The sequence below is a fragment of the Stenella coeruleoalba genome (genome assembly GCF_951394435.1).
Source record: "Stenella coeruleoalba genome assembly, chromosome: 4".
NCBI classification, from domain to species: Eukaryota; Metazoa; Chordata; class Mammalia; order Artiodactyla; family Delphinidae; genus Stenella; species Stenella coeruleoalba.
In genome coordinates, this window is record NC_137149.1 from 107713192 (window position 1) to 107739254 (window position 26063).

The window sequence follows — 26063 nt, forward strand, 5'->3', positions numbered from 1 at the left end:
TAGATAACCATCATGTCAATTATAGGTTTTGGTTGTGAGCAATAGAAACCAATTCTAATGAACTAAATAAAAAAATGAGATTTATTGGAGGAGCACTGGTTATCATAGATTTGAAGAAAAAGTTGAATGATGAGGTTATGTAGTAGGAATTAAGGACAATCACTACAATTCCAGTTGCTTTTCATCCTTGTGTCTCTCTGTTTATGATGTAAGTTCTCTTGAGGTTAAGTGATATTGGTTAAGCTTGAGGCATATTCATTCGCTGGGATTTGGGAGGTAAGAGTTGTGAGTGAGTAGGTACCTTAAATGACTGTGTTAACAAAGCATAGCAAGTGGGAGGGACCATTTTCCAAATAAAAATTAGGTTCTGTTATCAAAAGTGGGAAGGGATGTCAGGGAGGCAAAACCAACAGGTGTTTATGACTATCACAGAAGACCACATACCAGTCTATTTCATTCCTTCAACCATAATTTTTAGAAGTTTTATGGGTCTGTGGGAAAACATTCTGCTTTGGAGCTAAGATTAGTGATCTTAATTTACAAAAGCATCTTTATTTGGTTAAATTGCAATGAACCACATTAATTAACACATTTTGTATACCTTTAAATTTTACTCAGAAATTGTTTTCTTTATTGCTCTTGTTTACTGAGCTATCTACTCTCAGCCTTTGTTTGGTTATGCTATAGAAGCAAGGGGTACATAGGATACTGTTTACAGATATTTGCTACTCTTCCCTGGGCAGTATTATACTTTTCCATCCCATTGATTTCAGGCATGGCACTTGCTTTGGCCAATCAAATGTGAGTGGACGTGACATGAGTCTCTTACAAGCAGATGCTCTAAGAGCCAGCATGTGACCATGTTCCCTCTGCACAATAACCAAAGATGTTTCAGATAGAGGCTATTTCATGAGCCTCCCAGTTCATCCCTTCAAGATGAAGAGCCACAATCAACCTGCTATTGATGCATAGCATTATTGAGAAATAATCCTTTGTAATTATAAACCACAGACATTTGGGCCACTTGTTACTATAGTATAACCTAACCAGTCCTGATTGATACACTTGTAAAACTAATTCTCTGTTCAAACTTCACAAAGAATTTCTAACTTGTTCTGGTTTTAAATATAGACCATAAGCAGGAAATTAGGTAGAAACTGACCAGTGATGAAAAGATTAACCTGTGAGCAATGGAGAAAAAATACATGTTTTCTGGGCAAGCTTCTGACAAAATAAATTTGATATTTTGGAGACTTAATGTCAGAGCAGTGCATAGGTGTATTATAATATGGAAGACTCAATTTTGAATAGCACAATAAATTGAGAAATTTCTCAAATATCTGATTCTCTGCATTGATACCAATGAGTAGTTTATGTATATTTAGATATTTTGAGTATTAGTTGATATTGATACTATAAGCCAAGGCACATAAAACTAGAAAAGGAAAAGCTGACAAACTGTGATCAACTTAACGAGTTGAATTTATAGTTCAACAAAATTATCAGTAGGTTACATATTGTACATGCCTATATTGATTTAAAGAAACCTGGTAGTAATCTTGAACTCTTCACAAAAAGAAATCACCAGGTCTACTTCCCTTTTAAATATTTCCTTAATCTATCCCCTCTTATTTTTACCACCACTGCTTTAACTCAGGTCTTCATCATCTCTTACTAAAGCTCCCTAATTAATCTTTCCATTGTGGCTCTCCTCCATGCTATGTTTATCACAATGCCTGGATACTATTACTGAAACACAAAATTGACCATCTTATTTCCTTGCATACGACACTTGTGATTCAACATCTCCTACAAGATAAGGCTCAAGCTCCTTAATGTAGCATACAAGGCCTTCCTGGAAAGGCAGCATGGCCTAATGGTTATGAGAATCAGTTTTGGAACCAGACTGCCTGAGTTTGAAAACAGGTCTGCTCCGATTAGCTGAGTGGCCTTAACTAAATATTTACAACAGTATGTCTGTAAAAATATTAGCTTTTATTAATATTGTATGGTTTCTCCTTCACTTCCTGTGCTTACTTTCTGACTGTTTTGCAGTTACCCAAGGGCACCTGGCAGTTTTTCATCTCTGTTCTTTAATTCCTTTGAAGTTACTCAAAACTCTTTCCGTCTCCCACCACCCTCACCCCCAAACTGGCTAATGCTGTCTCATCTTTTAACACTTAGTTCAACGATGGCTTTAAAACTTAAGATTAAGTGACTTATTTATCTCTTGTAAAAATAAAATACAGTTTGTGTGTGAAAAAAAAAGATTAAGTGACTTTTCCTTGAATAGGTAAGGTATTTCTCTTATGATTCAATATCCATCCATATCTCTATTATTACACTTATCACATGGTATGATATTATAATGTTCCTGTATCTGTTCACCTCCATCAGACCACAGGCAACTTGAAAGCAGGAATTATGTCTCATTTATCTTTGTCCCTAGTACTGTTCCTGGTACATAATAGACATGCAATAGAAATGTTTGTTGAATATATAGAAAATTGCTAAATAAAGAAATGCTTATTATTTCTCAAATCACTCTTGAACGCACTCTTTATTTTGTGGTTCAGTGTTGCTTGATCAAGATCACTGTGATAAATTTTCTTTAAAATTTATTTCCAAAGAAAGTCATTTCTCTCTTGAATTCTTAATGCTTTCTTTTCTTTTTTTATTACATATTTATATTGGAGTATAATTGCTTTACAATGGTGTGTTAGTTTCTGCTTTATAACAAAGTGAATCAGTTACACATATACATATGTTCCCATATCTCTTCACTCTTGCATCTCCCTCCCTCCCAATCTCCCTATCCCACCCCTCCAGGCGGTCACAAAGCACCAAGCTGATCTCCCTGTGCTATGCGGCTGCTTCCCACTAGCTATTTATTTTATGCTTGGTAGTATATATATGTCCATGCCTCTCTCTCGCTTTGTCACAGCTTACCCTTCCACCTCCCCATATCCTCAAGTCCATTCTCTAGTAAGTGTGTGTCTTTATTCCTGTCTTACCCCTAGGTTCTTCGTGACACTTTTTTCCCCTTAAATTCCATATATATGTGTTAGCATACGGTATTTGTCTTTCTCTTTCTGACTTACTTCACTCTGTATGACACACTCTAGGTCTATCCACCTCATTAAAAATAGCTCAATTTCGTTTCTTTTTATGGCTGAGTAATATTCCATTGTATATATGTGCCACATCTTCTTTATCCATTCATCCGATGATGGACACTTAGGTTGCTTCCATCTCCGGGCTATTGTAAATAGAGCTGCAATGAACATTTTGGTACATGACTCTTTTTGAATTATGGTTTTCTCAGGGTATATGCCCAGTAGTGGGATTGCTGGGTCATATGATAGTTCTATTTTTAGTTCTCCATAGTGGCTATATCAATTTACATTCCCACCAACAGTGCAGAGGGTTCCCTTTTCTCCACACGCTCTCCAGCATTTATTGTTTCAAGATTTTTTGATGATGGCCATTCTGACTGGTGTGAGATGATATCTCATTCTAGTTTTGATTTGCATTTCTCTAATGATTAATGACGTTGAGCATTCTTTCATGTGTTTGTTGGCAGTCTGTATATCTTCTTTGCAGAAATGTCTATTTAAGTCTTCTGCCCATTTTTGGATTGGATTGTTTGTTTTTTTGTTATTGAGCTGCATGAGCTGCTTATAAATTTTGGAGATTAATCCTTTGTCACTTGCTTCATTTGCAAATAATTTCTCCCATTCTGAGGGTTGTCTTTTGGTCTTCTGTATGTTTCCTTTGCCTTGCAAAAGCTTTGAAGTTTCATTAGATCCCATTTGTTTATTTTTGTTTTTATTTCCATTTCTCTAGGAGGTGGGTCAAAAAGGATCTTGCTGTGATTTATGTCACAGAGTGTTCTGCCTATGATTTCCTTTAAGGGTTTGATAGTTTCTGGCCTTACATTTAGGTTTTTAATCCATTTTGGGCTTATTTTTGTGTATGGTGTTAGGGAGTGATCTAATCTCATACTTTTACATGTAGCTGTCCAGTTTTCCCAGCACCACTTATTGGAGAGGCTGTCCTTTCTCCACTGTACATTCCTGCCTCCTTTATCAAAGATAAGGTGACCATATGTGCGTGGGTTTATCTCTGGGCTTTCTATCCTGTTCCATTGATCTATCTTTCTGTTTTTGTGCCAGTACCATACTGTCTTGATTACTGTAGCTTTGTAGTATAGTCTGAAGTCAGGGAGCCTGATTGCTCCAGCTCCGTTTTTCGTTCTCAAGATTGCTTTGGCTATTCGGGGTCTTTTGTGTTTCCATACAAATTGTGAAATTTTTTGTTCTAGTTCTGTGAAAAATGCCATTGGTAGTTTGATAGGGTTGCATTGAATCGGTAGATTGTTTTGGGTAGTAGAGTCATTTTCACAATGTTGATTCTTCCAATCCAAGAACATGGTATATCTCTCCATCTATTTGTAACATCTTTAATTTCTTTCATCAGTGTCCCATAATTTTCTGGATACAGGTCTTTTGTCTCCTTAGGTAGGTTTATTCCTAGATATTTTATTCTTTTTGTTGCAATGGTAAATGGGAGTGTTTTCTTGATTTCACTTTCCGATTTTTCATCATTAGTGTATAGGAATGCCAGAGATTTCTGTGCATTAATTTTGTATCCTGCTACTTTACCAAATTCATTGATTAGCTCTAGTAGTTTTCTGGTAGCATCTTTAGGATTCTCTATGTATAGTAACATGTCATCTGCAAACAGTGACAGCTTTACTTCTTCTTTTCCAATTTGGATTCCTTTTATTTCCTTTTCTTCTCTGATTGCTGTGGCTAAAACTTCCAAAACTATGTTGAATAAGAGTGGTGAGAGTGGGCAACCTTGTCTTCTTCCTGATCTTAAACTGAAATGCTTTCAGTTTTTCACCATTGAGGACGATGTTGGCTGTGGGTTTGTCATATATGGCCTTTATTATGTTGAGGAAAGTTCCCTCTATGCCTACTTCTGCAGGGTTTTTTACATAAATTGGTGTTGAATTTTGTCAAAAGCTTTCTCTGCATCTATTGAGATGATCATATGGTTTTTCTCCTTCAATTTGTTAATATGGGATATCATGTTGATTGATTTGCATATATTGAAGAATCCTTGCATTCCTGGTATAAACCCCACTTGATCATGTTGTATGATCCTTTTAATGTGCTGTTGGATTCTGTTTGTTAGTATTTTGTTGAGGATTTTTGCATCTATGTTCATCAGTGATATTGGCCTGTAGTTTCTTTCTTTGTGACATTCTTGTCTGGTTTTGGTATCAGGGTGATGGTGGCCTCGTAGAATGAGTTTGGGAGTGTTCCTCCCTCTGCTATATTTTGGAAGAGTTTGAGAAGGATAGGTGTTAGCTCTTCTCTAAATGTTTGAAAGAATTCGCATGTGAAGCCATCTGGTCCTGGGCTTGTGTTTGTTGGAAGATTTTTAATCACACTTTCAATTTCAGTGCTCGTGATTGGTCTGTTCATATTTTCTGTTTCTTCCTGATTTAGCCTTGGCAGGTTTTGCTTTTCTAAGAATTTGTCCATTTCTTCCAGGTTGTCCATTTTATTGGCATAGAGTTGCTTGTAGTAATCTCTCATGATCTTTTGTATTTCTGCAGTGTCAGTTGTTACTTCTCCTTTTTCATTTCTAATTCTATTGATTTGAGTCTTCTCCCTATCCTGGAGAATGTTCCATGAGCACTTGAGAAAAATGTGTATTCTGTTGTTTTTGGATGGAATGTCCTATAAATATCAATTAAGTCCATCTTGTTTAATGTATCATTTAAAGCTTGTGTTTCCTTATTTATTTTCATGTTGGATGATCTGTCCATTGGTGAAAGTGGGCTGTTAAAGTCCACTACTATGAATGTGTTACTGTCGATTTCCCCTTTTATGGCTGTTAGTATTTGCCTTATGTATTGAGGTGCTCCTATGTTGGGTGCATAAATATTTACAATTATTATATCTTCTTCTTGGATTGATCACTTGATCATTAAGTAGTTCCTTCTTTGTCTCTTCTAATAGTCTTTACATTAATGTCTATTTTGTCTGATATGAGAATTGCTACTCCAGCTTTCTTTTGGTTTTCATTTGCATGGAATATCTTTTTCCATCCCCTTACTTTCAGTCTGTATGTGTCTCTAGGTCTGAAGTGGGTCTCTTGTAGACAACATATATATGGGTCTTGTTTTTGTATCCATTCAGCTAATCTGTGTCTTTTGGTGGGAGCATTTAGTCTATGTACATTTAAGGTAATTATCGATATGTATGTTCCCATTCCCATTTTCTTAATTGTTTTAGGTTCGTTATTGTAGGTCTTTTTCTCTTGTGTTTGTTGCCTAGAGAAGTTCCTTTAGCATTTGTTGTTAAGCTGGTTTGGTGGTGCTGAACTCTCTCAGCTTTTGCTTGTCTGTAAACGTTTTAATTTCTCCATCGAATCTGAATGAGATCCTTGCTGGGTAGAGTAATCTTGGTTGCAGGTTTTTCTCCTTCATTACTTTAAATATGTCCTGCCTCTCCCTTCTGGCTTGCAGAGTTTCTGCTGAAAGATCAGCTGTTAACCATTTCAGGGATTCCCTTGTGTGTTATTTTTTGTTTTTCCCTTGCTGCTTTTAATATGGTTTTTTTGTATTTAATTTTTGATAGTTTGATTAATATGTGTCTTGTCATATTTCTCCTTGGATTTATCCTGTATGGGACTCTCTGTGCTTCCAGGAGTTGATTAACTATTTTCTTTCCCATATTAGGGAAATTTTCAACTATAATCTCTTCAAATATTTTCTCAGTCCCTTTCTTTTTCTCTTCTTCTTCTGGAACCCCTATAATTCGAATGTTGGTGTGTTTAATGTTGTCCCAGAGTTCTCTGAGACTGTCTTCAGTTCTTTTCATTCTTTTTTCTTTATTCTGCTCTGCAGTAGTTATTTCCATTATTTTATCTTCCAGGTCACTTATCTGTTCTTCTGCCTCAGTTATTCTGCTAGTGATCCCATCTAGAGTATTTTTCATTTCATTTATTGTGTTGTTCATCATTGTTTGTTTCATCTTTAGTTCTTCTAGGTCCTTGTTAAATGTTTCTTGCATTTTGTCTATTCTATTTCCAGGATTTTGGATCATCTTTACTATCATTATTCTGAATTCTTTTTCAGGTAGACTGCCTATTTCCTCTTGAATTGTTAGGTCTGGTGGGTTTTTATCTTGCTCCTTCACCTGCTGTGTGTTTTTCTGTCTTCTCATTTTGCTTATCTTACTGTGTTTGGGGTCTCCTTTTTGCAGGCTGCAGGTTCGTAGTTCCCGCTGTTCTTGGTCTCTGTCCCCAGTGGCTAAGGTTGGTTCAATGGGTTGTGTAGACTTCCTGGTGGAGGGGGCTAGTGCCTGTGTTCTGGTGGGTGAGGCTGGATCTTGTCTTTCTGGTGGGCAGGTCCATGTCTGGTGGTGTATTTTGGGGTGTCTGTGGACTTATTATGATTTTAGGCAGCCTCTCTGCTAATTGGTGGGGTTGTGTTCCTGTCTTGCTAGTTGTTTGGCATAGGGTGTCCAGCAGTGTATCTTGCTGGTTGTTGAGTGAATCTGGGTGCTGGTGTTGAGATGGAGATCTCTGGGAGATTTTCGCCATTTGATATTATGTGGAGCTGGGAGGTCTGTTGTGGACCAATGTCCTGAAGATGGCTCTCCCACCTCAGAGGTACAGCACTGACTCCTGGCTGCAGCACCAAGAGCCTTTCATCCACACGGCTCAGAATAAAAGGGACAAAAAGTAGAAAGAAAGAATTAGTAGATGTAGAAAGAAAGAAAGAAAGATAGAAGGAAAGATAGAAGGAAAGAAAGAAAAGACGGAGGGAGGGGGAAAGAAGGAAGGAAGGAGGGAAGGAAGGAAAAAAAAGAAAGAAGATAAAGTAAAAAAAGGTAAAATATAATAAAGTTATTAAAATAAAAAATAATTGTTAAGAAAAGAAAATTTAAAAAAAAATGGACGGATAGAACCCTTGGACAAATGGTGGAAGCAAAGCTATACAGACAAAATCTCACACAGTAGCATATACCTACACACTCACAAAAAGAGGAAAAGGGAAAAAAATCATAAATCTTGCTCTCAAAGTCCACCTCCTCAATTTGGGATGATTTGTTGTCTATTCAGTTATTCCACAGATGCAGGGTACCTCAAGTTGATTGTGGAGCTTTAATCCGCTGCTTCTGAGGCTGCTGGGAGAGATATCCCTTTCTCTTCTTTGGTCTCACAGCTGCCAGGGCCTCAGCTTTGGATTTGGCCCCGCCTCTGTGTGTAGGTCGCCAGAGGGCGTCTGTTCTTCGCTCAGACAGGACGAGGTTAAAGGAGCAGCTGCTTCGGGGGCTCTGGCTCACTCAGGCCGGGGGGCGGGGGGGAGGGGAGGGAGGGGCATGGAGTGTGGGGCGGGCCTGCAGCGGCAGAGGCCGGCATGACGTTGTACCAGCCTGAGGCGCGCTGTGCGTTCTCCTGGGGAAGTTGTCCCTGGATCTCGGGACACTGGCAGTGGCGGGATGCACAGGCTCCCCGGGAGGGGAGGTGTGGATAGTGACCTGTGCTTGCACACAGGCTTCTTGGTGGCGGCAGTAGCAGCCTTAGCGTCTCATGCCCGTCTCTGGGGTCCGCGCTTTTGGCCGCGGCTCGCGCCCGTCTCTGGAGCTTCTTTAAGCAGGGCTCTTAATCCCCTCTCCTCGTGCACCAGGAAACAAAGAGGGAAGAAAAAGTCTCTTGCCTCTTCTGCAGCTCCAGACGTTTTCCCGGACTCCCTCCCGGCTAGCCGCAGTGCACTAACCCCCTGCAGGCTGTGTTCACGCCGCCAACCCCAGTTGTCTCCCTGGGTTCCGACCTCGGAAGCCTGAGCCTCAGCTCCCAGCCCCGCCCGCCCTGGCGGGTGAGCAGAGAAGCCTCTCGGGCTGGTGAGTGCTGGTCGGCACCGATCCTCTGTGTGGGAATCTCCCCGCTTTGCCCTCCGCACCCCTGTTGCTGTGCTCTCCTCCGCGGCCCCGAAGCTTCCCCCTCTGCCACCCGCAGTCTCCGCCAGCGAAGGGCCCTCCTAGTGTGTGGAAACCTTTCCTCCTTCACAGCTCCCTCCCACTGGTGCAGGTCCCGTCCCTATCCTTTTGGCTGTGTTTATTCTTTTTTCTTTTGCCCTACCCAGGTACGTGGAGAGTTTCTTGCCTTTGGGGAGGTTTGAGGTTTTCTGCCAGCGTTCAGTAGGTTTTCTGTAGGAGTTGTTCCTCGTGTAGATGTATTTCTGGTGTATCTGTGGGGAGAAAGGTGATCTCCATGTCTTACTCTTCCGCCATCTTCCCCTCTTCTCTCTAATGCTTTCTTTTATCTGGCAAAGATAACCTAGTTTCCTGTCTTGCCTTGATTATCTCCACTCATAAAACTAAAACAGTGCTCTGTTCCAGTAACTGAATTGGCTTAAGTGGCTAATATTTTAGTTTTCTTATATTAAATTAATAAATTGTACTTAAATTACAGGCAATTTAAAATTATTTTTTGTAGTGAGGGGAATAAATATATTGAATTTTCATGGCATGATAAAAAGAATAATATGGGCACATAAATGGAATTAACTGTATCTGGTGTCAGTATTGATATTATTTATAAACTTGATTCCAATTATTTGTAAATAAAGACTGTATAACTGTTTGAAATTAAATTGAAGTATCTAATAGATTATAATAATTGTTTATGGTTTATAATGATTTTGTATAATGTGTATATATAGTTTTAGTGTTAAAGGGATTGTCACTTGGAATAAACAAGCATTGTTTTTTGTACCCAGGGTATTTTCAACATATTTGTTTATCTAATATATTATAACTGAAGACCTGCTTTTTATAGGACATTAACAAGTGCTGGTAAAGACCTGCATGATAATTTTCTGAAGGCTCTGGCAGTGAGAGAAGAAGACAATCGCAATGGAATAGTGAGTGTGAGTACATTTCATTCAAAGGCTAAAAATGTATACCTTAAAGGCACAGTTAGTATATAATATATAGTTAGTTAATAACATAACTTTTACTACTGTCTCTGAAAGGTAATTCATGAGGGATGTAATATAGCTCTTTATTATTTATATATTATAAGAATATAGGTAAAAAAAAATTATTCCAATTTACATCTGTAGAAGTAGCCAAATGGTGAAAAATATTAGTAGTATTTTGTGTATCTGTTGTGGGGAAAATGTCTGTATTTGGCAGACTGGTTGTCATCTCCAACTCTGTGCTACTCCTATGTTGAAACTTCATGGTTCTTTTCAACCCAAGCTCCTACTACACTTCAAATCATGTCATCCACTCATCCCCAATGTTTTCCCCTACCTACCTGATTTGTGCTACCCCTATAGTCATCCTATCGTCCTATCTGAGGAGGTGTGATAGAAACCACATAATGGAGAGATATGATTTTGAATCATACAAGGAGAGCATGCTCTTGCTTTATTAAAATATGTGCTAGATCAAATATTTAAAATTGCTAATATTATTTGGAATATTTGCTTTCATGCTTGCTAATATAATATTGGTGATAACAGTCTTCTCTAAGTCTCAAAATGTTCCAAGTTAAGGATAAAAATAGACAAATATTCATGCTGAAACTGTAATAGTGAATTACAGAAAAATAATCAGAAGTAGTACAATGAAAAATTTAGAGCAACAGAAAAATATGTTATAAGGATGTCTATTTTTACCAAAGTTTTCTCAATAAAAAAGTTGGCATTTTTCTCACTATCATGTCCCTTGAAAATTTCACATGCAGATAAAATCCTCAATGTTCTTCAGAAAGAAAAAGAAATCATGCCTTTGTTAGAGAATTGTATAGAATGATCCTGGACTTGAAAGCAGGGAAAGTTTCTTGGTGGAAGTGGGCTGAGTGAGGTTGGAAATATGGGTGGGGACTAGACTATTCAGTCACAACAGAAAAGTTTGGAATTTATCTGATCATTAATAGAAGGAGAAGATAGAAAGGTAGGAAGAAAGGCAGAAAAATGTGGTGACATAGGAATCCATGGTAAGGACTTTCAAGAAGGAACAAACAATCATCAGTGATCAAGCAGGATAAGAACTGAAAAAGGATCTGTTGTATTTGGGAACATGCACATTTGAAAGAAAAAAAATTGACAAGAACAAATTTCATTCATAGGAAGGATAGAAATAAGGTTTCTTAGGGTTGAAAAAAAAATGGCCCATGGTTAAACAGTAGCATCAACAAACACAAACAGCTTTAGAGACGCTAGGCCCATGTTTTTTTTACTGCAATGGTATACTTCCTCTGAAAAATGTCTTTTTAACCTTTCTATCCTATTGGTATTTCCTTTAAAAATGAATGATGGCATCATCCACTCATTTACCCAGATCAGATGTCAGTTATAATAAACTTTCTTTTTTTTAAGTCTTTATTGAATTTGTTACAATATTGCTTCTGTTTTTTATGTTTTGGTTTTTTGGCCACGAGGCATGTGGGATCTAGCTCCCTGACTAGGGATGGAACCTGCACCCCCTCCATTGGAGGTGAAGTCTTAACCACTGGCCTGCCGGGGAAGTCCCATAATAAACTCTTTATTCTCTTTCACCCATGTTGAATGAGCCACTAAGTTCTTCTAAATGTGTCAAATCGCTTCACTTTTCACCATCTCAAATACCATTTATCTAGATTCAAACACCCATCATATCTTAAATATATTACTGTAACAGCCTCCTAAATGATACACCTGTGTATTTTCTTGGCCAACTCCCATCCATTTTCCAATCACTCAACATATATTTCTTGTGTACCTGCTCAAGCCTGGAACTGTTTTAGTCACTGGGACACTGGGGCACTGCTGAATCTATGACCTTAAACTGTTTATATTTTAGAGAGGGAGATAAAAAATTAGTAAACAAAATAAAAATGGAACAATTAATTTCAGCTCTGGATAGGTGCTATGAAGAACATAGAATTAGAATATGGAATATAGAGAGATTGAATAGACAATGGTTGGTTGCTTTATCTACTGTATACAGGAAAAATTACTTTAAAGAGGTGACATCTGTTGAGACTTGAATGAAATGAGGAAGATAGCCATGGAATTTGAAGGGTGAGATACCCCAAAGAGATAAATATTTGAGAGGGAGAAATATCCCAAGAAGAAGGAACATGTATTAAAATCTCCTGCGATAACAGCAATCATGGCATATTCAAGAGATGGTAAGAAGACCAGAATGGCTGGAAGGCAGCTATTGAAGGGAATTAGAAAATCAGATGAGATCATAGAGGAGGTCAGCAGCCAGATAATGTAGGTTTTAAGGAATTTTGATTTTATCTTTTTTTAATTTTTATATTTATTCTTTTATTATTGTGATAGAAAGTTGATGGACAGATGATCTTTAGCAGAGAAGTGACCCGATCTGGTTTACACTTTAGAAAGATTGATCTCATTGTTGCTGTGTGGGGTAGAAGAATGTGGTAAAGAAATGTAGAGCCAGAAGCAAGGAGATAAGTTAGGGAGCTCTTGTAATCAACCAGCAAGAGATGAAACTCTCAAGGCATCATGGTTGTAGTTGAGATGGAGGGAAGTTACTGAATTGTGTCTATGTTTTGGAGGCAAAGCAGACAGGACTCACTGATGGATTGGATGTGGAATATTAAAAAGAGGAAATTAGGATGACTTCTAGGTTTTTAGTTTGAACAGGTGGGGATGATGGTGGCACTTACTGTGACAGGGAAACTTATTTCAGGAATCAATAATGAAATAGCTCTGTTTGGGCTATATTAATTTTGTGATGCCTATTAGATATCCAAGTGGAGAAGTTGATTGGTTACTTACATATATTGGTTTGGAACTTGGGAGAAGTTTTGGCTAGGATATAAATCTGAAAGCTATCAACATCTAAATGGTATGTAAAGTCATGGGTTTGCAAAAGTTTACCAGGCAGAGAGTGTGGGTAGAAAGAGTGAGGTTCTATGACAGATTTTTAGGACACTGCAACATTTAGAGGTCTGAAATGTGTGAAAGAACTAGCTAAGTAACAGGTAGGAGAAAAATCAGGTGAGAGCCATGATATAGACATGGGAAAAGAAAAAAATTTCAAAGGCAGGAATGCTCACCATGTCAAATGCTGCTGAGAGGTTAAATAAGATGATCTGTTAGTTTCTCATGGCTGCCATAACAAGTTATCACAAACTGAGTGGCTTGAAACAACAGAAATTAGTTCTCTCACAGTTCTTCTGGAGGCCAGAAATCTGAAGTCAAGGTGTCAGCAGAACCGTTCTGAAGCATCTAGGGGAGACTCTATTCCATGCCTTTCCCTTAGCTTCTGGTGTGTCTGAGAGTCATTGGTGTTCTTTGGTTTGTAGAGACATCACTCTAACCTCTGCCTCCATCATCACATGGCATTCTCCTTATGTATCTGTATCTCTGTCTTCTTTTCTTATAAAGGCACCAGTCATTGCATTAGCACCCCCTCCCCTGGTTGAATACAACTTAATATTAATTCCGTTATACCTACAAAGAGCCTATTTCCAAATAAGGTTATTTTCACAGGTACCAAGTGTTAAGATCTCAACATATCTTTTGGAGCGGGGGGCGGGGACATACAAATGATGAAAAGTTTGCTATTGTTTTTGGCTAAGTAAGTATCATTGAGTATGTTGATGAGGGCTGCTTCAGTGGAGGGCTGTGGTTAAATGTCTCATTGGAGTATGTATAGAAAAGAAGAAAGTGTGTAAGTGAAGATAAGGAGGTCAACTGTTTTTGAGGATTTTTGCAGTGAAGTCTAACATAGATCTTGAATGACAGCTGGTACAGGGCTGGGGGTCTAGAAAGTTTGTTTTAAGATGGATAATATTAACCAAGTTTATGTTAACGGGAATGACCCAGTAGAGAGAGGGATATTGATGGCACAGTGAACAAAGGGGATCTTTGCTGGGATTCAGAGCACCAGGAAAGGGTTTGTCTTTGAGAGGGGCAGAAGCCACTAGCAGAAGGGAAGAAAGAGTATATAGGCACATCTGCCAAATAGGTTGATGGATTTAGATATGGGAAGATGAGATAGCTCTGCTGTGAGTTTATCTATTTTTTTTTCTACATTGCTGCTCCAAATGACCTTTAATTACATCGTTATGGTTTTTTTCCCCTTAGAAAATATCATAAATTTAACTTTTTTTAAGTCATTTAATGTTGGGTAGGTTGTCATTGATTTGGAAACAAGCGTCTTTTTTAGATTTATAGCTTGCTTGCTGACTTTGAAAATAACATATGGTCATTTATTTGGGCCTTTGAATTTGTGATACTATTATAATCAGCAGACTACATATCATTGTATCAAGGGTGGCATTTAAGGCTTAATTTTGTATGTCCTAGTCTTGTCTTAATGAAGACTCCAAATAGTTTTAGAGCAAACACTTTACAACAGAATACAATATATTTTAGAAAGATCTAATTATTAGGATCATGGGCTTACTTTAAAATCCATTTACTAACTGGATATGCTTTTTTAAAAGTAGTCCTATAAAATATACAATATTCATGAGATTTGAATCTATATTAATTTACTGTCAGCAGAAATTACATGTGAATTTTATGAGGTCTGAACTCTCTGAGGGAAATGACTATTTCCTGAGCATTGAGATTTCTCTACATAATGTGTAGGGTCAAAATAAATGGAGAACTTCAACCCAGAGGCACATTTGCTACTCTTTTTGTTTCATCTTATTGAAGGTACATACGAGAAAAAATTATGTTAGAGTTTTAGAACTGACGTAGTTGACTTGACCTGCATGGCCTAATAAGGTTTGAAGGCTAATTTCATAGCAATTTTCCTAGGTAATTTTCTTTAAATGTAGCTAGGAAGTTAGAAGAAGATTAGATTTACTTTCCCACACTCATAACTTTTTATTTTATTTTTAAGTTTGGTGATCCCAGGTTTCAAATGCTATTTAGTGTAATTGGATCTTGTTCTGAGTGTCCTCTTTCTCCCTCTGGTCAACTAATTGCAAATGTGATTTATTAGTTTTCTCCACTTAGGCTTTGAATTTACTCTGCTATAGAGCCTGGAGCTTAGGAAAACAGCACTCCTTTCTGCCCCCTCATCTCCAGGGGCCTCCACCCTAATATTTTCAATGTGCAAGTTATAGGATTATTTGCTTATTATATACATTTATACCATTCCCACAAAGCTGCTGCTTGGGTGTGTAGTCTTGGACTATGCCCTGGGAGAGAATAGGGTTTTATGAAAATTAGAAATTTATATAGCTGCTATTTAAAGAATAAAAATTCTTGCAAATGTACTTCCTTTAAAGCTTTCAGTGGCTCAGTGGGTCAGATGTTCTAGATATAGATATTGTTTAGATAAGTCCGTTTTTAAGAAGCTTGTAGTAAGCCAGAGGTAACTCAGTTTAATTCAAGAATTAGTATTATTTCATGATTGCCTCTGAATTTTGTATATAATATATACAAAATAATGTGTATGTATAATATATGAATATGTATATATACACATATATACACACATATACAAGCACTATATATAAGCATATATATATATGTATGTATAAGCACACATTTCTTTTTTTACATCTTTTCCAAAATACTCTGTTTTAAATTACTATGATGCTCCATGCATTTTGTTTAGACAAAACATTGAGCCTTATATGTAATTCATGTACAAAAATGTTTGAAAGGATTGTGTAGTACTTCAAATGACAGCTACAATAAGTATTTTTTCCTAGTAATATAACTATTTAATTTTATTTTAAATGTGAGCTATTCATGTAAGAAAACATTTCTACCTCATGACTCATGTATTTCAGATTTAAAACTTTTTAAAAGACTAAAATGACCAACCATTTTCTTCTCATTGGTAGGCAGATTTATTGTTTCCTGGGAAAGTGTAGTTTTCTTATTGCTCATGCTATGAAGTGTTTAACACTGCCACCACAATGACCCATTTATTAAGTGTATGTTTATAACAAGTGCTTGGGAAAGCACGTTAAACAAGCCTGGTTCTAGATATCCAGAAACTCAGATCAGAGGCAAATCATAGTGATGCTAGTGGACATTAAAAAATTCACAGAGAACTGAACACATTGTGTGAACATATGACATAGTGCAAAATGCATTTTCTCAGAAAAATCAGTGGAAATGTTAAATAATTAAATATTTAAATAAGAGTGGGATTAAAGGGAAATTTTTTTTTACAATTTCCAGAAATGTCTTAATAGAAATGGTTGAATTACAGAGGATGCTTGAATGAAGATGTTACATCCTGAGGGCATTTCATGTTCATGATAGAGACTAAGGAAAATATTTGAGGTCAAGATGTGTTGATTGTATAAAGAAAAGACTAGATAGACAACAGAGTGAAGAGGTAAAATGAGTTCTTCTGAGACAGTAGTATCCAATTTCTTTCTAAACTGCTCTGAGTTTTTTATATAGTTGATTAATCTTTTTTTCTCTCCTATCTTGGTGTCTGTGACATGATTATCTTATAGTTTTCCAATTTTCTTCTGATTTTGATCTCAGTCTCTTTCTTGGGCTGACCACCATATACCTCCATTTGACCTGCATCTCTTCCACTATACACATTTTCCCTTGGTGAATCACCCAGACCCATGAACTCACTAACTGTATGCTTCTTGCTACAGAGGCTTAGCTCTTTGTTGTCCATCTATTTATTAATTTATTCACTTATTTAGTAAATGGTGATAACTAGTTCTGTACAAGGCATTATATGAGCTTCTGGGGATACAGTGGATGGCAAGTGCCTTACAGAGCTTAGAGTTGCTTGGAAAAGAAAGTGTATGATCAAGTAAACATACAGATAAAGCAAAATTGCAACTGTGATAAGTGCTATGAATGCAAAACACAAAAAGATCTGATTGCATTTAAGTAGGTTGAGAGATGATATGGTCAGAGTTTTAGACAAAAAAGATCAGTGTGCTATCAATATAGAGAATAATTTATAGAAAGCATAAAGCAGATGCTTTATCTTTTGCAATGCAATAAATGCATTGCAAGATCTGATAAGAGAAGATGAGATGGTAGCCTGGACCAGGAAGATGATAGGGAAGATAAAGAAGATTTGAGAGTTATTTAGAAGGTAAAGTGGGTAGGAATTGGTGACAGGATATGGCTAAGGAGGGAGCTGAGGCAAAGGGAGTGGCCATGGATAATTGGCCTTCGCAGCTGGATAGTAGGTGCTGCTACTCTTTGAGACATGGGGCAGTGAAAGATGGGGAATGGGGTACAGAGATCATGGGTCTGATTTTGGACATACTGAGTTTGAGTTGTCTTTGACGAAAGAAGTTGTTGAGATGTTAAGTAGAGAGCTGGAGAAGAAGATCTAAACTCTATTCCAATGTTTATCTCCACATTGCTATACCTCAGATACTTACATTTAATCTATAGCTAAATCAAATTTCTGTTCCTCTTCTATTCCTCAGTTATCACACCCAGTTGGTGACCAAACCTGGTCAACTCTACCTTGTAAATATGTCTCAAATAAATGTGGGAGATGTGGCAAGAAAGCCAAAGTGGTGGGTGACAGCCAGCTCGGAGGGCTCTGTTGTGCTGTGCTCAGTAGCGTGGGTAATGCCCTGAAGATGATGGCTGTCCATGAAAGAATTTAGACAAATGGTCCATGTGATCCAATGTGTATTTTAAGAGTACATCGGGGACAGGATGTAAGGAAAAGCACGTGTCTGTAGAGATAGGAGATGAGATATGAGACAGGGAGATCAACTGAGAGGCCACTGTAACATTTCAGATAGATAATAAAAGGCTGGGATAAAGAAATGACAGAATGAGTGGTAGGAAAGGATGGATTTGTGTAATTCAGGAGATAACTTTGTTTTTTTGATAAGGAAATTGTGAGAGGAAGTTTTGAATACTGTTTATGCATTTCTGTTTGGGGGATTCAATGGAGCATATAAACAGCTGATGATAATTTTATTTATGGGAAGAGAAGTGTGATCCTGGCTTTAGAGGATTTAGTGTAGTTCAGTGGCTAAGAGCATAGAACTTGCAGTAGACAGTAACTAGTCTAAAGTTCCAGATTTACTATTTACCCAGTATTACAAATTTCTAAAGGACTATGCTACTTTTCCCTAAACCACAATGTCCTGCTCTGTAATGTAGAGATTAAAAGGGTACCCTCATCTTAATAATGATTGAGTATTGAAAAGAAAATAAAGGTTAAACATTTGGCACACTGCATGATACATGACAAGTATTTAATAATGTGGACCAGTCCCTCCCATCAGGAAACTTGCTCAAGCCTCTTAGATAGCCTCATCCACCAGAGGGCAGACAGCAGAAGCAAGAAGAATTACAGTCCTGCAGCCTGTGGAAAAAAAACCCACATTCACAGAAAGATAGACAAGATGAAAAGGCAGAAGGCTATGTCCCAGATAAAGGAACAAGATAAAACCCCAGAAAAACAACTAAATGAAGTGGAGATAGGCAACCTTCCAGAAAAAGAATTCAGAAAACTGATAGTGAAGATGATCCAGGACCTCAGAAAAAGAATGGAAGCAAAGATTGAAAAGATGCAAGAAATGTTTAACAAACACCTAGAAGAATTAAAGAACAAACAAACAGAGATGACAAAACAGTAACTGAAATGAAAACTACACTAGAAGGAATCAATAGCAGAACTGAGGCAGAAGAACGGTTAAGTGACCTGGAAGACAGAATGGTGGAATTCACGGCTGCAGAACACAATAAAGTAAAAAGAATGAAAAGAAATGAAGACAGCCTAAGAGACCTCTGGGACAACATTAAACACAACAACATTCACATTAAAGGAGTCCCAGAAGGAGAAGAGAGAGAGAAAGGACCCAAGAGAATATTTGAAGAGATTATAGTAGAAAATTTCCCTAACATGGGAAAGAAAATAGCTACCCAAGTCTAGGAAGGGCAGAGAGTTCCAGGCAGGGTAAACCAAGGAGAAACACACTGAGACACATAGTAATCAAATTGACAAAAATTAAAGACAAAGAAAAATTATTGAAAACAACAAGGGAAAGATGGCAAATAATATACAAGGGAATTCCCTTAAGGTTAACAGCTGATTTCTCAGTGGAAACTCTAAAAGCCAGAAGGGAGTGGCATGACATATTTAAAGTGATGAAAGGGAAGAACCTACAACCAAGATTACTTTACCCAGCAAGGATCTCATTCAGATTCGATGGAGAAATCAAAAGCTTTACAGACAAGCAAAAGCTAAGAGAATTCAGCACCATCAAACCAGCTTTACAACAAATGCTAAAGGAACTTCTCTAAGTGGGAAACACAAGAGAAGAAAAAGACCTACAAAAACAAACCCAAAACATTTAAAAAAATGGTAATAGGAACATACATATCAACAATTACCTTAAACATGAATGGAATAAATGCTCTAACCAAAAGACACAAACTCGCTGAATGAATACAAAAACAAGACCCATATATATGCTGTCTATAAGAGACCCACTTCAGACCTAGGGAAACATAGAGACTGAAAGTGAGGTGATGGAAAAAGATATTCCATGCAAATGGAAATCAAAAGAAAGATAGAGTAGCAATACTTATATCAGATAATATAGACTCTAAAATAAAGAATGTTACAAGAGACAAGGAAGGATACTACATAATGATCAAGGGATCAATCCAAGAAGATATAACAATTATAAATGTATATCCACCCAACATAGGAGCACCTCATACATAAGGCAACTGCTAACAGTTATAAAAGAGGAAATCAACAGTAGCACAATAATAGTGGGGGACTTTAACACCTCACTTACACCAATGGACAGATCATCCAAGCAAAAAATTAATAAGGAAACACAAGCTTTAAATGACACAATAGACCAGATAGATTTAATTGATATTTATAGGACATTCCATCCCAAAACAGCAGATTACACTTTCTTCTCAAGTGCGCACGGAGCATTCTCCAGGATAGATCACATTTCGGGTCACAAATCAAGCCTCAGTAAATTTAAGAAAATTGAAATCATATCAAGCATCTTTTCTGACCACAACGCTATGAGATTAGAAATGAATTACAGGGAAAAAAACATAAAAAACACAAACACCTGGAGGCTAAACAATACGTTACTAAATAACCAAGAGATCACTGAAGAAATCGAAGAGGAAATCAAAAAATACCTAGAGACAAATGACATTGAAAACACAATGATCCAAAATCTATGGGATGCAGCAAAAGCAGTTCTAAGAGGGAAGTTTATAGCAATACAAGCCCACCTCAAGAAACAAGAGAAATCTCAAATAAACAATCTAACCTTACACCTAAAGGAATTAGAGAAAGAAGAACAAACAAAACCAAAAGGTAGTAGAAGGGAAGAAATAATAAAGATCAGAACAGAAATAAATGAAATAGAAACAAATAAAACAATAGCAAAGATCAATGAATCTAAAAGCTTGTTCTTTGGGCAGATAAACTAAATTGATAAAACATTAGCCAGACTCATCAAGAAAAAGAGGGAGAAGAGTCAAAGCAATCAAATTAGAAATGAAAAAGGAGAAGTTACAACAGACACCACAGAAATACAACGCGTCCAAAGAGACTACTACAAGCAACTCTATGCCAATAAAAAGGACAACCTGGAAGAAATGGACAAATTCTTAGAAAGGTATAACCTTCCAAGACTGAACCAAGAAGAAATAGAAAATATGCAAAGGCCAATAACAAGTAATGAAATTGAAACTATGATTAAAAATCTTCCAACAAACAAAAGTCCAGGACCAGATGGCTTCACATGCGAATTCTATCAAACATTTAGAGAAGAGCTAACACCTATCCTTCTCAAACTCTTCCAAAAAATAGCAGAGGAAAGAACACTCCCAAACTCATTCTCTGAGGCCACCGTCACCCTGATACCAAAACCAGACAGAGATACTAAAAAAAAAAAGAGAAAATTACAGACCAATATCACTGATGAATATAGATGCAAAAATCCTCAACAAAATACTAGTAAACAGAATCCAACAACACATTAAAAGGATCATACACCATGATCAAGTGGGATTTATTCCAGGGATGCAAGGATTCTTCAATATATGCAAATCAATCAATGTGATACACCATATTAACAAACTGAAGAAGAAAAACCCTATGATCATCTCAATAGATGCAGAAAAAGCTTTTGACAAAATTCAGTACCCACTTATGATAAAAACCCTCCAGAAAGTGGGCATAGAGGGAACCTACCTCAACATAATAAAGGCCATATACAACAAACCCACAGCAGACATCATTCTCAATGATGAAAAACTGAAAGCATTTCCGCTAAGATCAGGAACAAGACAAGGATGTCCACTCTCACCACTATTATTCAACATAGTTTTGGATGTCTTAGCCATGGCAATCAGAGAAGAAAAATAAAGGAATACAAATTGGAAAAGAAGAAGTAAAACTTTCACTGTTTGCAGATGACATGATACTATACATAGAGAATCCTAAAGTTGCCACCAGAAAACTACTAGAGCTAATCAATGAATCTGGTAAAGTAGCAGTATACAAAATTAATGCACAGAAATCTCTTGCATTCCTATACACTAATGATGAAAAATCCGAAAGAGAAATTAAGGAAACAATAAAGAATAAAATACCTAGGAATAAACCTACCTAGGGAGACAAAAGACCTGTATGCAGAAAACTATAAGACACTGATGAAAGAAATTAAAGATGATAGCAACAGATGGAGAGATATACCATGTTCTTGGATTGGAAGAGTCAATATTGTGAAGATGACTATACTACCCAAAGCAATCTACAGATTCAATGCAATGCCTATCAAATTACCAATGGCATTTTTTACGGAAGTAGAACATAAAATCTTAAAATTTTTATGGAGACACAAAAACCCCGAATAGCCAAAGCGGTCTTGAGGGAAAAAAACAGAGCTGGAGGAATCAGACTCCCTAACTTCAGAGTATACTACAAAGTTACAGTAATCAAGACAATATAGTACTGGCACAAAGACAGAGATATAGATCAATGGAACAGGATAGAAAGCCTAGAGATAAACCCACGCACCTATGGTCAACTAATCTATGACAAAGGAGGCAGGGATATACAATGGAAAAAAGAGAGTCTCTTCAATAAGTGGTGATGGGAAAACTGGACAGCTCCATGTAAAAGAATGAAATTAGAACACTCCCTAACACCATACACAAAAATTAACTCAAAATGGATTAGAGACCTCAATGTAAGACTGGACACTATAAAACTCTTAGAGGAATACATAGGAAGAACACTCTTTGACATAAATCATAGCAAGATCTTTTTTGATCCACCTCCTAGAGTAATGGGAATAAAAGCAAAAATAAACAAATGGGACCTACTGAAACTTAAAAACTTTGCAAAGCAAAGGAAACTACAAGCAAGACGAAAAGACATCCCTCAGACAGGGAAAAAAATATTTGCAAACGAATCAATGGGGAAAGGATTAATCTCCAAAAAATATAAACATCTCATGTAGCTCAATATTAAAAAAACAAACAACCCAATCAAAAAAATGGGCAGAAGACCTAAATAGATATTTCTCAAACGAAGACATACAGATGGCCAAGGAGCATGTGAAAAGCTGCTCAACATCACTAATTATTAGAGAAATGCAAATCAAAACTACAATGAGGTATCACCTCATACCAGTTAGAATGGGCATCATCAGAAAATCTACAAACAACAAATACTGGAGAGGGTGTGGAGAAAAGGGAACCCTCTTGCACTGTTGGTGGGAATGTAAATTGATACAGCCACTATGGAGAACAGTATGGAGGTTCCTTAAAAAACTAAAAATAGAATTACCCTATGACCCAGCAACCCCACTACTGGGCATATACCCAGGGAAAACCATAATCCAAAAAGACACATGCATCCCAATGTTCATTGCAGCACTATTTACAATAGCCAGGTCATGGAAGCAACCTAAATGCCCATTGACAGACGAATGGATAAAGAAGATGTGGTACATATATACAATGGAATATTATTCAGCCATAAAAAGCACGAAATTGTGTCATTTGTAGAGACGTGGATGAATCTGGAGACTGTCATACAGAGTGAAGTAAGTCAGAAAGAGAAAAACAAATAGTGTATATTAATGCGTATATGGGGAACCTAGAAAAATGGTACCGATGAACCGGTTTGCACGACACAAATTGAGACACAGATGTAGAGAACAAACGTAGGGACACCAAGCGGGGGGGAAAGTGGCGGGGGTGGAGGTGGTGTGATGAACTGGAAGATTGAGATTGACATGTATACACTGATATGTGTAAAATGGATGACAAATAAGAACCTGCTGTATAAAAAAATAAATAAAAATAAATAAATAATGTGATTTCTGCAGTAAAAGAAAATGTAGCATTGCTAGAGCTAAAATTGTAAATAAAATAGAAATTGTAGAAAGTATGCAATACTTTTGTTTATAGTTTTTAAGGTAAGCATTGAATAGTTTTTAATCCTTTTTTAGAAAAAATCGTGGAAAGGGTTCCTTGAGACCATAGATACTAATAGATTTTATTAGAGATCTAAAGATTGTTAGTCATTGGCAAGATATTATAGCAATCAGAGTATTTTTAAAAAGACTTTATGTTATGGATTTTTTTTAATGTTATAGGAAACCATATAGGAAACCACAGTTCATTTCATTAGTTTTCTGCTCTGTGCAAACCACATTGCTCTTTGCCATAATATTTGCTGTTTTCCAAAGACTAAAAAGACACAGGCCTTCCCTACAGGGTTTCTAGTGTGATAGGGTTACATAACTCTTTTAAGTAGCTAAGTGGCAGGGTGGGGGCGGGTGAGGGGAGTTGTTATTTTTCAGGTGGTAGTAAACAAAGAATCCTGCATTTATTGATTCCACAAAAACAAAAACAAAAAGTCCCTTCCTAATCAGAGACTGATGAAGATGGAAATGAAGGGTCACAGCTGTCATGGGTTGGGAAAATAGAACCTGTTGACACTTATTTTCCCACTGAATGTTGACTGTGTAAACAGTTACATGGCTGACTAGTTTGGGCTTTGAAGTATGCATTATTGAAGCTGGTATAAAAGCACTGCTTACAGGTTTTCCTTCAGAGTCATTCAAAGAAACTACTGTATGTGCGGCAGGAAAACCTATGAATTAGGCAGTTCCTAATATACCCATTTCCTGTGTTGAAATCTCTATGAAACATAAGATTGCGTTGTATATGACCAGTAACATTGTGCTGACATGATCTTTTCCCTCCTTGCTGTTTTCCAACTTATATAAAATGTTCCCTTTCAAGAAAATGAAGGTATTATACAGATGTTTATTTCCTTTTTAATTGAATCCATGCTTGTCCACTAATAAACCCTATGGAAATTATATGACTCATACAATCTTACCTTCATTTTAAACAAATTACATCAATGTTTGGAAAATAGAATGCACATCAACTTCCATTTCACTAAAAAAAAGTATAGTCAAGTAGATCTTTAATTTTTTATTTTCTGGATAAAAGTATGATACAGAGGCAGCAAGAAATTCTAAAGAGTAGAGATTATGGAGCCATATTCAGCTGAGTTTGATTCTTGGCTTTCCCACTTATTATACACTAAGTTCTTCAACTCTACAATCTGAGTTTCCCCACCAACCATATGGGGATCATAATTTTCATATAGTTCAGATACTTCTAGAATAAAATTATACCATGTTTAAAGCACAAATAAACCTAATCCTTAGTAGGTGTTTAATAAATTATAAGTAGTATGTGTTGTGTTAGTTCAGGTCCTCTAGAAGCGGAGTCTAAGATGCAGATTTTGGTGCAAGTGATTACATGAGAAAGTTTTCGCATATGAAACCTGTTAAGGGAATGAGGGATGCATGATTGTATAGAAGAAAAAGGTAGGCAGAGACGTGGTTTCAGTGGAAATCTAGCCTCAGTCTGATCACACAGGGGGCTGTGGAGCATGAATCGTATCAGATTCGTTCTGCCTTGAGGTAAGGGAGATGTGCTTATATACACTCTCTGTCCCCTTTCCTGTCTCCATCAATTAATTCTCAGCTGCCACAGGGGTTGGGGGAGGAGGGAAAGTGGCTCCAGTCACCAAAGGACAGTCCTTTCTGAGGGGAGTGCAAGTGTGAACCATTAGCCATTAACACCTGCAGCATCTGGAACTGAGTGTACCAGCCTGGGAAAAGGGGATCTAGGAGGGACCCCACCAACATACTCTTCAGATGTAAAAGCTCAGTTTCAGCCATTTTTGAAAGAAAAGAATGCCCCTCTTTCAATAATGTAATCTTATAGACAAAAAATATTTTTAAAATATTTAAATTTATCAATCACTTTTATACAAAAATTTATTTCTTTAGTGTTACCTTTCCATAATCATTTGAATTAAAATAAAATGTATTATACTGCAAATGCCTCTTCATTTACAAATAATCAGAAGTTCAAACATAGTCTTCAGGTCCAGAAATTTTGCATATGTTAATAAGCTTTCCCATTTAAGTCTTATTTCCACTAGTACATGTCCCCATATAGATAGAATGTTTTGTTAGGATTGACAGAATCAATGACTAGTGACTCTACTCATGAGTGAGCAACCAACCTCACGTTGGAGTGCATTCACCAAAGATATGTTTGTGAATATAGTAAGAAATAAAGTCATTATAAGGAATGGAGATACAGTTTATTACCTGCTAAACACAACGCATTTTCACATCTAGTACAATATTTTTAGATGCTTTTGGTTGTTTGTGGGATATGAAAAAGAGTAAAGTTGATATATGGTTACCAAAATTTGAAAATGAATCTCTTTGCCACATTATGGAGTTATTATATCCCCAATGTTCTGTGCAAACCAGTTACCTTGGTTCTTTGTCTAATGGTGAAATGTAGTAGAATTGTTTAGATATTAACGAAGGTCTGAACATCCTAAGAATGCATCACTTTTCTCCATAAATGAAAATAGAGCTAAAAATGCTTTTTAAAAAAGCACCAGTTTACTGACAGCAAGTGCCCTGATATGAAAGATTTTGTGGATTTCCAAGTCCACAGTCCCTTAACCACCAATCTAAAATCC

The 26063-nt window shown here is 36.9% G+C and overlaps 1 protein-coding gene across 1 annotated transcript in view; it reads left to right on the forward strand.

The window, feature by feature from the left end:
- The window catches only part of CFAP299 (cilia and flagella associated protein 299), a gene marked incomplete at its 3' end in the record, with an annotated part of 625628 nt that overhangs the window by 232058 nt on the left and 367507 nt on the right, over positions 1 to 26063 (forward strand). The window contains exon 3 of the mRNA XM_079920505.1: positions 9865 to 9955. Coding sequence (XP_079776631.1) covers positions 9865 to 9955 — 91 coding nt within the window. The remainder of the gene's footprint in view (positions 1 to 9864; positions 9956 to 26063) is intronic.